Source organism: Chelon labrosus (genome assembly GCF_963514085.1).
Source record: "Chelon labrosus genome assembly, chromosome: 9".
NCBI classification, from domain to species: Eukaryota; Metazoa; Chordata; class Actinopteri; order Mugiliformes; family Mugilidae; genus Chelon; species Chelon labrosus.
In genome coordinates this window covers 15072508-15088903 of record NC_140359.1, presented here as the reverse complement: position 1 = coordinate 15088903, position 16396 = coordinate 15072508, and the positions used below count along the sequence as shown (strand labels likewise).

Genomic DNA, 16396 nt, shown 5'->3' with positions numbered 1-16396 from the left:
TCCCAAATCCCGCTGGAAGTGAACGTCACCAACTCTAATCAAATCAATTAGACCAGTAAGAGCTGACGCATCAAAAATGATTTACAGCACCGTGTTTCTTTGAACTTGCTGAGTAACCCTCACATGTCAAGGATCAACACTCATGAATAATTCACCAACAAACAAAAATGGGACAACACACACACACACACACAAACATACAAAACAGGTTGCACTCCAGCTCTGACTGGTCAGCTAGGGATAAAACAAAGCCGCATGCTCATTGGTCAGCTCTCGATGAACAGAGAAAGCCGATTGGTCAGACGGGGGTGACTGAGAGGACAGCAGTGACAGCTGTGTGATGCTGAGTTGTGCATTTACCCAGAATGCAGTGGGAACAGTGTTTACAGGTCCTTCCGCCTGTAGCGTGATCTAAACAAACTGTTTATCTCTATGGTGCAGCGCCTGCGGCTACCACTGACTGCCTCATTGAAAATTAACTCATAGCATCCTTGAGCTGAACTGACATAGGTTTTACATACACACAGGCACACACACACGCACACACTCAGACAACTCATGCCTTTTCTCCTTCACTGAGACCGAGCAGGGAGCCATGCTTTGCTCCTCTAAAGAGAAAACATGTCTCCCTCAGGCTCTGCTGTGAGAGCTGAGATTATTTTGCTCAATAAATGTCACTGCCTTTCTGACAGTGGGTCACAATTTACATCCTTTACAATGCAAAAAGTGGGAGTCACTGAGAGGAAAACCGCCTAGCGCTGTCCGTGGTCTGGGCTTCACAGGGCTCACAGTGCAAACATTTGGAGGACACCATACAACTCTGATGTTCAGCTTAGTGCTTGGAAGGAGACACACTTTTTTTTGAGGAGCATCGTAGATGTGAGGACCTTAACCGTCCACCGCTCCTTCCAGCAGAGGAGAGAAACATGACTAACAGATGAGACCTCTTCACACAGCACAAGATCACACTTTTCACAAATATTTTACAAAAGTAATATCGAGTCTATATACGGTGCAGCATCTCTCAGAGAAGCAAGAGGAGGGGCCGTTAAATTTGACATGAGGAATCTCTGTCCCACGATTAGTCTTTCAGGTATTTAGTGTCTCTGGTTCAGTTAGGAGGCTGCGCTCCATTCCGGGACTCCACATCTGATGTGTGTGTGCGTCTCTAGTGTGTGGTAGAGAGGAGGGGACAAATTGGCCGTGTAGCGAGGATACTCTCTGAGAGGAGAGCTGAGCTGCCTGCTGTGAATGTTTTGGGAGCTCTGAGATGGAGGTCCCGAGCTCTGGCTCTGGTAGGGATCGTGGGCGATGTGCTCTCCCAGTGGCGGAGAAACCTGATGGGCTATAGCGCTGAGTCGAGACCCCTGGGGGCTGGAGCTGTAGGGAGGATGAGGGGTGTAAGGTGGGTAGGGCTCCATAGGGGTCATGGCAGCAGGGAGCGGGCAGGTGTATGACCAGGATGGACAGCTGAGTTCATCCATTCTGGGCTCTGAGCCGGCAAACATGCACGCCTGACGCTGTCCCATGTCTGAGCCGTAGGGGGAGTCGGTGAGACCTAGGGCAGGGTTGTTGGATAGACCTGGAGGAGGAGGAGGGTAGGAGGAGGGGTTATAGAAAGATTCCCCCTCACTTGGTGAGCTACCAGCGAAGGCTTTCTTGTATGGATGCTGGTGGTTTCCCGAAGAGCAGTTTTCCTCCCCTACAGAGAGACGGACAGAAAATATTGCGCTGATTTTTCATTTGACGTTAACGACAACCGAGAGCTGGGAAGGTTTCTGCCCAGAATTTACAACTTCCCATTTACAAGAGCTCGAGTAGCTCAGATGAGAACAAAGTGAACGCATGAAGAGAAATGAAATTAGTTTGACAGATTTTACAGCAATTAACTTAAGTGCAAACATGATACAAGGGGGTCCAAGTGCAGTTTACTTGTAATGTTCAGTATCAGTTCTGCAGTCACATGATACCCAGCACCATTAACTATCAGCAGCACTTAGTGTCAGTGCAGCTAAGTGCACAAGTCGCTGCACGGACATTATAACTGATTTTCAACTTACAGCTGCTGATTTTTATCTCTGAATAAAAAAATCTGAATAAAATTCTTCTGGGCAAAAATTTCTAAAACACAGCTTCCTCCTACCTTTTCGTTTACTGCAGTGGTAGACCTGCGGCGGTTGGCCAGGCTGCAGGTGCGGATGAGGCAAGGTGTAGTGCGAGGGCGGAGCGCTCAGCAGCTCCTGAGGACTGCTGTTATTCAAGCCGTTCTCACAGTTGAAGGGGGAAGCAACGGCCTCAAGGGAGCCCCGCAGACCTCGACTCTCCCCGCTGAAGGGACTCCCAGCGGAGCAGGCTCTCTGACGGACAGTGCTGCGAGGGACCACTGGGTAATCCTTACTGAAACAGAAAGACGGAGGCGGGTTTAGATTTACAGCAGAAGCAACAGTTGCTCTGGCCTCTGGTTTCCTCAATCTGCGCAGGTTATTTTAATAATTCTGGTTGTTTGTGGTCTTGTTTCCTTTTTCTCCTTTTCCCTCACGTCTATTTAGATACTCTCCATCCTTTCAGCTCTGATCTCTTTCTGTACACACTGCCCTCTTGGTGAACCCTGTGGTATGTAGGAGACAGCGGGCCACATCTCCCTGAGTCCCGCTGAGATAGTGACACACTCTCTCACACTCATGCGCACACACACAGTCGGCGGAGATAATTCACCGCTCTAAAAATAAACATCCATCCATGTGTCACTTCAGATAGACTCTCCTCTCCGCTCCTCTTCTCCAACCACAGCAGCACAAAAACATGGGGTGTTTCATCTAATGCCGTCCTCTCTGGCTCCTTTTCCCTCGTTCTCTTTCCTCTCCCTCTCCTCTCACTATCAGCCTTTCCCATTGGCTTGTTTAAATCTCCGAACTGCCTGCCACAACACCACTTGAATGGAGATTAGTTCAGCACACAAACAGACACCATGTAGGGCCGTCAGCTGATCAGCTGTGACAGCGTAATAGACCAGCAGCAATGTGATATCATGTACTCATCAGCACAGCGCAGGAACTGATGCTGTATTTTGCTGCGTGTTCTGGATGAGATTTGAGGCTGAGATCAACCTTCAGGTGACAATGGCTCACATCCCTTCATACCACTTTGCTCCACTCACGCACACACTCATGTCTTCAACCATATGCATCCCATCATAACAACCTTCCTGAGGGAGGGTTGGAGAGAGGATAGAAATTGCTTCTATGAATACACACCATTACGCAGATACAGAAAACACACACACACACATACACACACTTTAACAAAGCTGTACTCACCCTTGTAGCTTGGCCATACGGTGCAGCTCATTGTCGTCGCTGCCTCTGAAGCCCTTAGCAAAAGGATTATTCTCTATCTTCAGCTGTGTGATCTAAAGACAAAACACAGAGACCCTTAAACTCACAAGCCCAAACACTTCCACGCAGACACACGGAGAACTGAAGGCACATTCACATTTAACGCTACTCTCCATTGACTGAATCGATGGTTTACTATTAGGCAGAGGCCCTGCAGATGTTTAAGAGCAGCCCCGGCCGAAGATCTGCGCGGCCAACATTCCTCAGCCGCTGACGTTTCTGACGGAGCGGACAGTGTTCTCGCCAGCTGACACAGAATAAACTGTTTACCCAAACAGTCGCCAGGTTTAAGGATTTCGGGCCAAAGCTTTTAGAGGTCCAGAGCCTTGAGCTTTGATGTTAAGTCTTCAAACTTTTCTCAGTGATGTCATGGAGCTAAACCTTTGCATTTTGAAGGATTTGGTTTGGCTAAGGACCAGGTCCGTCTCACAGCGGGCAAGTGGACTGGAGATCTGACACGAGCTCAGGCCCAAACAAACTTTGAAGTGCTGAAAATACTGATAGCCTCGACCAGACTGAGGCCCAAGAGCTCGGATTTCTATACAAGAATATTAGTTCTTCAGATTCATTAGAAAATATTTAGTTATACTGAATACTAAAAACATATTACACGTTCTGACAATGACTACTACTGCTGATACAAATAATAACCGTTACTACCATTAGTATTAATGTATTATTTAGTATTAAAGTGTAGATTATAACATGTGTTTTTACTACATTATTACTTTACCTTTATTAATTTCTTAAAAAATGTTATATACACGCAGACATGCTGATAAAATGAAAAGCAAAAAATTACAATTAATGTTTAATTATTGTAATTAGTAATACTAAATTATTTTACATGCTCATTGAGTAAATTGTAGTTAATTACAATATTCTTCTGTTCAGTTTAAATAAAGTAGCACAAACTTGGTTCTAAACTAAAAGCTGTATCTTTAATTGTACATAAAAATAATTATTTTTACAAATTTGTTTGGTTGGTTGTGGATTTGTTTCCCGAGCTTTACACAATAGAAGAATAGAAAAAAGCAAATAACACGCTGATGATACAAAATTTGGGCTTCTGTTTAATTAAGTGAATGACACTGCTAACACGATATGTAACATAAATATTATAAGCGCCACGATTTGTACCTTTTAAATTGGTAAACTTGCGTATTGTATTGTATTTATTATATCTTTTTTTTTTTTAAGTATTTATGAAAATTAAATGTGAATAAATCTCATATAAACCGAGAATGGAGAGTGGTTCAAAGCTTCACCAATCTGTCTTTCTACTAGATGTCGAGGAAGCAGGATCAGCCGAGATCAAGGGAAAGAAACAGGTCATTACTAGCCGACACGTCTCACACACACACACACACACACACACCCATGCACACACACTATTCCCTCTCTCTCTCTCTCTCTCTCTCTCTCTCTCTCTCTCTCTGTCTCTCTCTGTGTGTGTGTGTGTGTTTGTGTGTTTGTATTATCATTTTTATTTTGTATCCAGAAAGTCAATTAGCATCTTCTTTGTTTATGTGTCCCTAAACTGTATTTGTAAACATGTAAATATAAGATCTCTCTCTCTCTTTGTGTGTTTCAGAGACAGAAGTTTGACCGTGGCCATTGAGCAAGGGCATAACTTCAAACATGTGTCCATACGGTCACACAATTACAAAAAACCTAATTTGGAAACACAAGCAAAACTTTGAGATACATTTACACATTTTCTATCTATATGTAAGAATTATTTTGATTTACAGTAACTTCACATTGTTTATATCCAGTGCAACATAGGATGTCTAAGCATCTTTCACCAGTGACCTTATATAAATGTCCAAACCTCCATCTTTTTACTGTGTATGTTTCCCCTATAAAAATGTGTGTGGGTGTGGCAGTCCCTAGCTTTTAACACGTGTCTCCCTGCAAAGCATACCTTGTGGTTCTGATAGGACGTCACGGCGATGAAGGCCGTCTCAGAGAAGACGTGGGTGCAGAAGGCCGTGTTTTTTGAGCCGAAACCGTTGTTCTCGTCCGCCTTGACTATATGGAGACGAGGCTGGTATTTGTGCATGGAGTTCAGTATTATCTGCACAGGGGAGAGATTGAGAAGGTGACGCTGACGGACCTGTCATGTTTGCAGAAACCCACAACCAGATGCTGGGACTTTGACTACAGACTCCAGGTGGAGAGTACGCCCCATCTAAAGTCAGGATACTTTGATTTCCAGACTTCTTGGCTGACAAAAGACAGAGATTCATGGTTTACACATTAGGAGGATCAAACTGACGAGAGAAAATACAATACATTTTTGTTTATGTGACCACCCTCCAAGACTGTCGCCCAAATCCAACCCAATACTGTGAGTGTTGCATGGAGGAACTGTTTTGGGTTATTTACCTGCTTTGGTTAGAAAAGTTAGGATCATATTTTTGATGTTGCTCTAAAATGCTATCAAAAGTATAGCCACCAATTAAAAATAGATTATATTACTGTATGTTTTTTATCAATATAATGTGACATCTGTGATCATTTTTCATACAGTGTTTAGATGACTGTCTGCACAGCATCTGATATACTGCAGTTTATAAAAAAGCTGCTGTTTAATGCTCACTGGTTATTAACTCCATGGCCACTAAATAGCATTTGTTATGTATTCTAGATGCTGCAACTTTTAGTTTAAACATGTCAGTAACGCAAAACAATAACAGCTCCGTGATTTCAGTGCACAGTCAAAACAATTCCCCCACTCCACAAGTGGTTTTTAATTGGATCCCTCTCCGTATGCGTGCGCACGTTTGTTTATCCAGGGGGCTCAGTTTAATCGCAGTGACATGTCCGTCGGTGTTACGCATTACCTAATGGGCTTCAGAGTCACTGAAATCCTTACATCTAATTTAGCAGGAGAAAAAAAATATATATTACCGCTTGTTGTCCCGAGTGCGCAAACACAGACGCAAAGACGTGCGCAAAAACAAAAGCCCGGGATTTCACCTGCTCTACGCTTCCCTCTTTGAACAGTGTGCATGAGTGGACTGTTACTCCGTGGAGTCGGAGCTGCGTCCGCTCTGCTCTCCTGGTGATTTGTGCTGTGTTGTGATGTCGGCTGAGTTATATTCAGAAGAGTGAGCTACAAGTGCTGCCAGCTCAGTGCAGGAGTGAATGGGCTCCTCCGGTTATGCTGCCGCTTAACTGCACCTGTACTGTACTTTGTATAATCATTTTTCTTATTTTAAAAACATCACTCAGCATGGATTATTTAAAATGCAACGCTGGGCATGGCCCACAGACCACTGCCAATGGGTAATGGAAGATTTGTGTCCTTGTCATGAATGTATTGTAGTCTATTCTAGAGGACGCAGCTAAAAATACAAGGCAAAATATGTAAGCTATTTATTTATTTTTTTAAATGTGGCTTCACATAAACATTTCATTTTACTGAAACACACTGCATATGGAGAATGCTATTTCTTCTTAAGAAGACAGACTCACGTGACCAAAAGGGTCCAGGTGGTTGTTAGTGAGTTTGAGCTTCTGGAAGGACACGAGTTGACGGCTCCAGTGCGCACCGGTGGCTGGAGAGTCCGGATGGACGTAGAGCCTCCCGGGCATCGCGGGCTCTGCCTTTCCCGTTACCGACCTGTACGACCAAGCAAACGCAGCACAACGAAAAATCAGACGCTGTCACTCAGAAGGTCACGGTGGTTTGTCTGACCGAGGCGCCGCTCCCGAGGGCACCCAGTGGTGCAGCAGGCCTGCGCTGCCGCAGGCTGCACAAGGCCTGGTTGGTGCTTTAATTAGACAGAATAAATGCCCCAAGTTTAAACGGGAGTTTACGCAGAAACACGGCCACACGTGGACCTTCGCTTGGAGAACCAGAATGAAGTGGGTGTCCTCCAAAGCTGCTAAACTGCTGCCACCCCTGTTATTTTTTGTTATCGAGCGAAAACCCTGAAACCATCCAGCTAGGCTATTAAAATGAGCACAAAACTAAAACATTAGCAAATACCACATACGTCCAATAAAGGTGCAATATTAAAAAAAAAGAAAAAAAAAGTGGGCTGAGGGCCTACCTATTTAAGTCGCTCTGAGTTTCATCCATGTCATGGTGATTTTATATTTACGTTTTAACCGAATATAAGAAATTAGACTTGTAAAAAGTAATGGTATGGGGCAGGCGGTAATCTTAATATTTAATATAGTTCAGAAAGCCTTTAAGAACTATTGATCACATGTGTATAAGTCTGTGCTTTGAGTCTTCAGTGTACGGGCTCTACAAACATAACGCAAAAAATAAAACCGAAGAATATCGAATAATTTAGAAATACATTTCCAGCCTCTTACAGTAGAGAGGGTCAGTCTCTCACATTCTCATTAACACACACACACACACAAAAAAAAACTTATCTCCTCTGAGCGCTCCTCTGAGCTGGTGAGTCATGCTAAGTTCATCCACAACGCTCCGTTTCATTGTAACAAGGGAGCGAGGCAGCGCATTGATGGCTCTCACTGTAGAGTCAGTGGCCTGTAGTCCGTTTGGATTTTCCCCTCAGAGCAACACGGGGCTGAATGGAAGACTTTAATCCGGTCTGTGCCGTCTGTCCGCCCCGTGAACCCGTCATGTACTGATGTAACCGGCGGGCACACACGGGGGGAAACGCGGGGAACTAGGCCATCTCAGCCTCTGCAAGAAGGACCCCGACCTTTACGCACCGCAGAGGCGGGGGTGGAGTGGAGGTATAAAAACCAACAACACCACGGTTTAACGACAGTTTAGTAAAATAATATTAACGTTAGAAAAAAAAAACTTATTTAAAGAGAGACGAGACTGAATTTTATTCTACGGATGATACTTATTTATGTATTTATTTATTTACTTATTGGCTCGTTGTAATGGACATGAGTGGTTTTATTTACAGAGCGACAAACGTATAATGATTAAAAGATGATCCTATAGTTATAAATAATATACGACAGGGCTTTATCATGGGAAAGCTGGCCTCCTCACACCTCTGCGCCATCAACACCACTTAGAAATTAAAGCTGAATAAAAAGTTTGGATGTCGTTGATTCCAGCTATAGACAAAGCAATACGAACCATTTGTTGTCTGCGAATTTGTAGCGATGGTCATCCCCTGGCACAATGTCCATCAGGAGTATGTACTTGGTTTTTGGATTGAGTCCTGTGACCTTCACTTTGTAACTGGGGAACATCCTCCTGCAAGGGAACACGTGCGGGAAAATATCAATACCCCAGTGACTTTTCCAGCAAAATAAAAAATTTAGATAATGCAAACACATGATGTTAGATAGGCCTAACGAGGTGCACGATTTCCCGGAAATATTGTGATGATTAATAGTTCCCGTTCATTCGTCTGTCTTTTATAGTGGAAACACAACATACAGAGCCACAAACAACGCGATCAGTCAATATACAAACAGTCAAAATCGGTTTAGTAGTCAAAAGATATTTTTTCTTCCCCCTACCTTCCAGCCTTGGTGATGATCATTTCAGTTCCCACTTCGTCAAACTTCGTCCAAAGTTCCCTGTCATGAAGGAAAACTTTGATTCCCTCCATCCCCTGCAGCAAAAAAAAGAAAAAAAAAGAAAAAGAAAAAGAAAAAAGAAACAGTGCGAAATTAAGTCTTCTGCAAGTAAAATCAAAGCAGAACTCAGATTTAAGATATAGATATTTCAGATATATTATAGTCTATATATATTAATTAGGTGGCTATGGCCTCTGTGATTTTAACATTTGAAAATAATTTAGTTGTAAAATTGTAAACATCAGCCCAGTCCACGGCAAATTAAACTACCACCAAACTGTGAGGTGATGCATCCATTATAGGTCTTTTGTTTGGTTTTATGTTTTACAATACATGCAGCTATTAGTTCAAATCAATAATCAGTATTTACATTCTGCTCGTCCACAGTACAGGCCGGTACCTGCTGACTGGACGCAGACTGCGGAGAAGCTGGTGAGTTCAAGCTGAAGTTGAGATTTTCCTGTTTGGCCTCTTTTGGGGAATCCATGCAGTCCGAGTCCGGGCGCTCTGCAAGGCCGAACTGGTCCCCTCCGTTTGCCATACCCCACTGACACACACACACACACACAGACACACACACACGTACACACAAAGTTTAGTATTTCGTGCAGCATATTTATGTCACATTTCATATTAAACATTATATAACCCATATATAAACACGTCCTCTAGGCAAATTAGTCTGAAGAAAACTCGGCTTGATATATTAAAAATAACTACGGGGGGAAAAAACTCAAGTCCTAACTAAAGCTATGAAGCCTTATTAAGCTTCGATTTGTTTGTCAAAGGATGCACACAATTCATTTTGTTCTGAAACAACACACACAACTGTCTCCTTGCAGAACAATCACTTCGATTACAATGGCTCACATTGAATTATACAGTAACTGATCCAATAACCTAATTACAGGCTTCCAATTAAAAGGAGATTATACGTGCATGAACTTGAACTTTGGCCTTGTTTTCGAAGAAACCTTCTATTAATTTACCGTGCCATGTTTATGTGAAACTAACCACCAAACTACCAGACTGTATTATAGCTGCAGCAGTCATATTAATTGCACTGGGCACATTTTGTAATTCGAGCTAAATGCATGATAATTGGAGCTTTAAATTCCACTGTGTGTTAAAAGCTGAGTGAAATCACAGGCTGTAGCTTTTAAACTGCATATTGCTGACATTAAATAGGGTAACACTGAGTCTCTGGCGTGTGAGTGTGTGTGTATTTTGGATGGTTTCTCTGAGGGCCTTTACCTCAAACGCACTGCCCTGCTCCCCCGGCAGAAAACACGCTCATCCTGTTCCTGCGCGCTCTGCAGGCTGCTTGCGTATTTCTGTGCCTCGCTCGGCCTATATTTCCACTGAATTGATTTTTAAAAGTATGACTGTCCAAATGTTGCCGCGTCGGTTCTCAAAAATCCACCACGTCCCCCTCGCAGCTTTGACATATCGTGGGGTTGTTTCTCGCTCCACTGTCCGCCTCCCTGCGCGCAGACGGTGGCTCGTGCGCCCCCGCTTGCCTCCCTTCCACGGCTGCCTACCGCGGAGGCTGAGATCTGCCCAAAGTGGCTGTAAGTGTCTGTAATGTCTTCCTCATTTGTCTCGCTCACTCCTCATTGTCCTGCAGCAGCAGCCTTGGTCTGAACCCCGCTCATCAGATCCTTCATTACAAATGGAGTCAAGTCCGCCTCACACGCTCTGCCCTCCCCCTTGTGCCGTCCCTGCTCTCCCATAGGTCTGCACTGTGCATCGGTATCTGCAGCCCAAATCATAACTGTGACATTGGCCAATCACGCGCACAGGCGCACACATAAACACTGACCTGGTCGGTCGCACGCACGCGCAATACATAGAGAATCTATACATACATATTTTTTAAACTATTCATTTCCCATCAGTGTCGATTCGTTTATATCAACGCCTCCCGATTTCCTAATGTCACACATCCAAAATGAATGAGTGCTGATTTCAGATCATTTCAGATATTTGTATTATTCATCTAACAATCCTGGTTTATTTGAAGGGTTTGTCGGCTCTCTGTTTAAACAGAGAGTTGGGGTGTTTTACTCTTGTATTACTTAAACCTTTTGACCACTGATGTGGATGGAAGACAATTATAAGGCAAATTCTGAGGTAGGCCAATTTATCTCCAATTCCACATGGAGGACAAAATGGCTAACGACCACTGGTAGCTTTTATAATTAACAGGCTGTTAAGTCATGCCCGTGTCCTGCTACTGTTGAATTAAAAGACATAAAGACATACTTTTCAGGCTATCAACACATCCGAATCAGACGTGGATTTGATTTGTGCTTTTCAAAGATAAGCCCAGACAGGTCTAATCTCACACGAGGGACGTACAGATATGTATGTTTTTGGTGGAATAGATTATAAATTCAGGCACAGGGAGCAACAGCATCGGGTTGATGCAAGCGCGCATCAGTTTGACTGGATTACTGCAGATCCTGATAACCGGAGGCATCTAGAGTTGAAAGTTGAAGAGGTCACTGGGAGGCCAACATGCCGGATCCCTGCGTTACACATCTCTGCCCATGTCACTCCAGTCACCGCCACCACGCACAGCCTCCCAGTTCAGTCGTTTTGTTTTAATCGGTGTATTAATGGCCATGCTCTGATTAATAATTTACATGAAATGCCTGTGATTTTGATTTAGATCCCTCTCACAAACACACAGCGTGTGCCGAGACATTTGGCAGGTGTACGTGGTCTGAAATAGCCTTCTAGGAAGGCCTACAGCTTATATTGATCATTCTACTGGAGACAAAACAAACACAATTGGTCACCATTTAAAAACTAGATCTAAATATCTAAATCAAGTGTACACCACGCAGGGAATATTCGTGCGTAAAATGCATCCAAATACAAGCGAGAATTTTCTGGGTTTCCGTGCACCAAATGTGTTTTGTTCCAAAAAATCATCCATAACTGATGAATGAATGATGAATGAATTTTCATGACTTACCGTATTTAAATACAAAAAAAAAATCCCGATGACAGTCGTCTGGTTACCACAGCTCGGTGCAAAGCCTCTCCTGCAAAGCGCGACACGCGGCTGCTGCAGAGAGAGCGCGATGCCACTGGTAAAAAAAAAAAAACAGTAGCCTATCTAAACCCTCTCTCTCTCTCTGTGTGTATGTGTGTATGTGTGTGTGTCCGAGCTGCACTGATGTCCTACCAATAACCCTATCAATTTATACCCTACACAAAGACACACACTGCGTTTGTGCCCATTTTTAATCTGATGTGGTCAAATAAGATACATGCAGTGTGCTTGAAATTTGATCAGTTGGTAAAATAAATAAATAATAATAGAATAGAATATAATTGCGAATAGCCTATACACTCACTTGCTATTTCACTGGATGCACAAGTGAAAACAAATGCATTCTAATGAAATAGTCCTGCACTAAATCTGAGTTTCGTGAAGATTATTATTCATCCTTAGTTTAAAATAACCGAGAAAGCTGTTGATCCAACTGTGTTTGCATCACGGTTTGTAGAGCTGTTGAAATGTATTTGTATTTTGGCAGCCCCATTGTAGGCAGTGGGCTAAATAACAGAAACACTTCTGTGTTTAATTCAATCCACTTTAACAGCACCACAAACTACATCCTCCAAAAATGATCATCCAGCTGAATTACCACCTTTCTTACTCTGAGCATAAACTGAACTGTTTTTTTGTTTGTTTGTTTTTTACAAGTGTACCTAATGAAGTGGCAAGTGACTGTATACGTTAAAATAGTTTAATACAGAGTAAAATATCCAACAAACAACGCATGTTTGAGAGACAGGTTATCCAGAACAATAGATTTTAGCAATTTCGAAAAGCTTTTAACAGAGGTTACAGTCATTTATTCTGTTAAAGTCAAACTTAGATTAAGTTAAAATACAAACCTAAATATTTTTTAAATAAAGAAAGGCTCATTTGTATTCCTAAAAATTGTAGTTTTATGAGGGGGTTGCATGGAATTAGTCTTAGAAAGGAGGACGAGTCACCTTTGTCAGATTTAATTTTAGTTTACTCTGAATCCCTACACGCTCAAAGGTGACCCATATTAATAATTAACTTACATTTTTAATCCTTCCAAAACAGCCAACAGCTGCTCACTAACCAGTCTGATGCCACAGCTATTACACTCGTTGGAGACGAAATAATAATAATCATTATTATTTTTATTTCCAAGAATTTTCTGTTTGTAAAAACAAACAAAAAAAAATTGTTTTTTAAAAAATTACTAAAAGAGTAATTGCTCTGGAGTCACTACACTACGAAATCATTTTGTGTGATCGTGAAAGACAATACACACTATTTCCGTGAAGTTCAGTAAACCTTCCTTATCTCGCGGGATTTAAAGAGACAATTTGAAAATTGCAAAGTTGAACTTCTTCTTCATGAACGTTACAAATAAATAAATAAATAAATTTGGTCATCAAAAATCATCAGACCGACTGTGGGATTAAAAATTGACGCCAATTAAATTGAATTACATTTTGTGGAGAAATTCTTATTGAAAATAACGAAAGTCGTAAATAACTTTTTTTTTAGATGTAAACAACTTTTTTTTTAAAAAGTTAAACTTTTCTGACACGAGTATTCACCTACCTAATAATAAACACCGTTGATGAATCAACAAGTTATTTTCCATACAACTTTTAAACCATTGTTGAATGAGAAAACATGTCTGATGAAATTGTACAAAAATCACGATTGCAAAATATTTGTATATTTCTAATAATGAGCAGCAGGGTAATAAATGCTATTTTTAAAAAATAGTGTTCATTAAGGATGGTGTTTGTCTAAATACATTTAAATAGCACTATTGTTTATCATTAAAATTTTTGAGTAACTAATCTAATTTTCAAACTGGGTATTTCTTTTTGTGATATAACTCGCCATTTGGTCCTTATCCCACAGCTGTTTGGTCCATGCAGAAGAAAAGTGGGAGGCAATGGCCTCAATAGTACCTGAAATGAGGTGGTGGTGGCTGCTGGAAGGCTCATTATTGTCCCATCCTGGCTTCAGCTGACTGGATCCTCTGTTCTCCGTCTGGAGGAAGTGGTGAAGGGGTCCCAGACCTCCTGCACTCAGCAGGTCTGTCTCACACACCTCCAGTTCGGCCAGAGCCAGTGTGTGTGCATGTGTGTGTGTGGCATTAAAGGGCAAGGTCAACCCATTTCTCTGCAAACAATCACATCACACAGGGCAAAATACATTCCAATCCCCCCCTCTGCCTCCAGTTTGTAAGGTGGTCTTATGTGGGAACAGCAGAGGGTGGGGGTTTGGCAGTGGTCCAAACAAGGCCTCTGAGTCCAGATGAAGGAAAACCTGTTCCACATTAATATGACTTCGTATTACACATGTTACAAAGACTTTGCGTTCTGCACAGGCCTTTCTTAAATGTTATGTTTCTCTATCCGTATTATACGTGCCTTCATATCAGATCTCTTGCTGTTTGATGTGATATCACAAATCAGAAAACTCGAAACACTCAGCAAATCTTCACCCCTGTCTGTTTAAACTTATTATTTCATATGAAATGAAAGGAACACGCATACAAGTTGCATTACAGTAACATAATATTATAACATAATATTATTCCAGCTATCATGACAAGTGTTTTTGCATCATCAACTTACTGACGTGTGAACAAGCTCTCAAGGGACACTGAAAGCATCTTGACTCAATCGCCACTCAGTTTCTGAGAATGTAATTGTATTGAATGCTACTTATAATGAATGAGAGAAAACTGCAATAATTACACAAAACATACACAACTCGTGAACATTTCCACACAAATACATAACTCTAACAACTTCAAATCATTTCTTGAACAGAGGGGACATGAATGTAGGCTATGTCTTGTTTTAAAGGCTATTATTTTATAGTTTTTTATTCTAATGTAATTAAGTTAATCAGTGTTTGTTGTTTCTACATTTATTTGCTGATGAGTAGAAGTTTGGCACTTCCACTTTATTGCCTTTTATTTTGAAGGTACCCAAGCTCAAATGTTGTATTATTATTATTATTTTTTTAAATACTTTTGCACCATACTTTATTTATCATTGTTGTCAATGCTTTAGCACTGCCCTTGATAATGATGAGAATTATTATAAAGACTGCTTTATGAGTTCATTGCACCTTGAACTGCATGCCTGTTCCTCCACAGTGTGTTGGATGGAGAGTTGTGTCTTGCAGCGCCCTCTGGTGGTGTGCTTCTGCAAACAGGGAAATGACAGTTCGGGGGAAGAAAGACATGAGGGCGACCAAGTCCAAAGGAAACAAACTAAATTCACAATGTTTGTCTTTACCATACAGACATCCATTATGTCAATGCACAAGCAGCAACATCTCCATCCTTACTCAGGGCAATGAACATACTTTGGAACATTTAAAATCACCAGAGTGTAACAGCACCAGGAGGACGGACAGAGAGGAAGACGGAGAGCGGCCCGATGCAGAGTCATCCATGTGGGAACATTAACATTTAAAGAATCAGTGTGTCCGTCTGCCCTCAGAGCTGCCTGTCACTCACAGGCGTCAGACTGAAGTGCTATGTGACCTTTACGTAATGTTTGCGCAGACAGGAGTTAGAGATTCAACCTCCAAGGCTTCTCGTGCGATGCCGCATTCACAGACATTTACCTTTTTGTTTCTCAGACTAACACCAAGAGGTCAGGAGCTCACCAGAAGACTTGATTAAACTGGTGTTAGGTTTTAGATCAATGTAGCAGGGCTCACAGTTTAGCATTCAAAATGACATATTTGGAGATTATTTTAGATACTGTACATGTTGTTCTCCACAGGCTCCCTTTCCTTTTATTAACCTCACCGAACTTTCTTCATCCGTCTTTGTCTCTGCTTTGATTTCCCCCCCCAATACCTGGAGGAGTTCTGTCTTTAACAGACTGAAAACTCATTTCAACACAGCTGACATTTCACAAGCACTCAGGGCCTTTTTACCTACTGACACAATTTAAACTGTTCAGTGGAGACATTTTCATCTCACCAGTCCTGCAGCCACACAGCCACACCGGGAGGCAGAGTAGGAAGTGGACGGAGGTCAGGACGGAGTTTTAGGCGTTTTACCTAATGGACTTTGCTCTGGACGTGTGAAACACTTCACTTAACACGGCCTCTGGTCACTAGATTGGCCTGCATGTTTGTGTCTGAGGTGGTAGAGTTAAAGGGCAAACATGCTGGCCTTGACCCGACAGTTGGACATTTTCTTGCCCTTTAGAGAGAAAACACATAAAAGTCTTAATGCCATCGCTTCTATCCAACGGTAGTTTAGGAAACTCGTTGAAATTATTTTGCCATTTTTGGCGCAGAATGCATGCTGCTTGCCAGCCAGGCCACTAGATGGCAGGAGTGAAATACAAAAAAAAAAAAAATGAAACAACCTATAAACTTTGGAGTTGGTCAAAAACAGCCAAAACAAGAC

The 16396-nt window shown here is 42.1% G+C and overlaps 1 protein-coding gene across 1 annotated transcript; it reads right to left on the bottom strand.

Annotated features, from left to right (window-relative positions):
- Positions 1-1014: 1014 nt before the first annotated feature.
- On the bottom strand, positions 1015-13955 carry tbx5b (T-box transcription factor 5b; the record flags this gene model as incomplete). The annotated part of the gene is made up of 9 exons (XM_084550789.1): positions 1015-1702; positions 2144-2397; positions 3318-3409; positions 5323-5475; positions 6879-7026; positions 8485-8604; positions 8874-8968; positions 9304-9480; positions 13920-13955. The coding sequence occupies 9 exons, from the start codon at positions 13953-13955 to the stop codon at positions 1116-1118; spliced, it is 1662 nt and encodes a 553-aa protein (XP_084406915.1). The 3' UTR covers positions 1015-1115.
- Positions 13956-16396: the final 2441 nt, after the last annotated feature.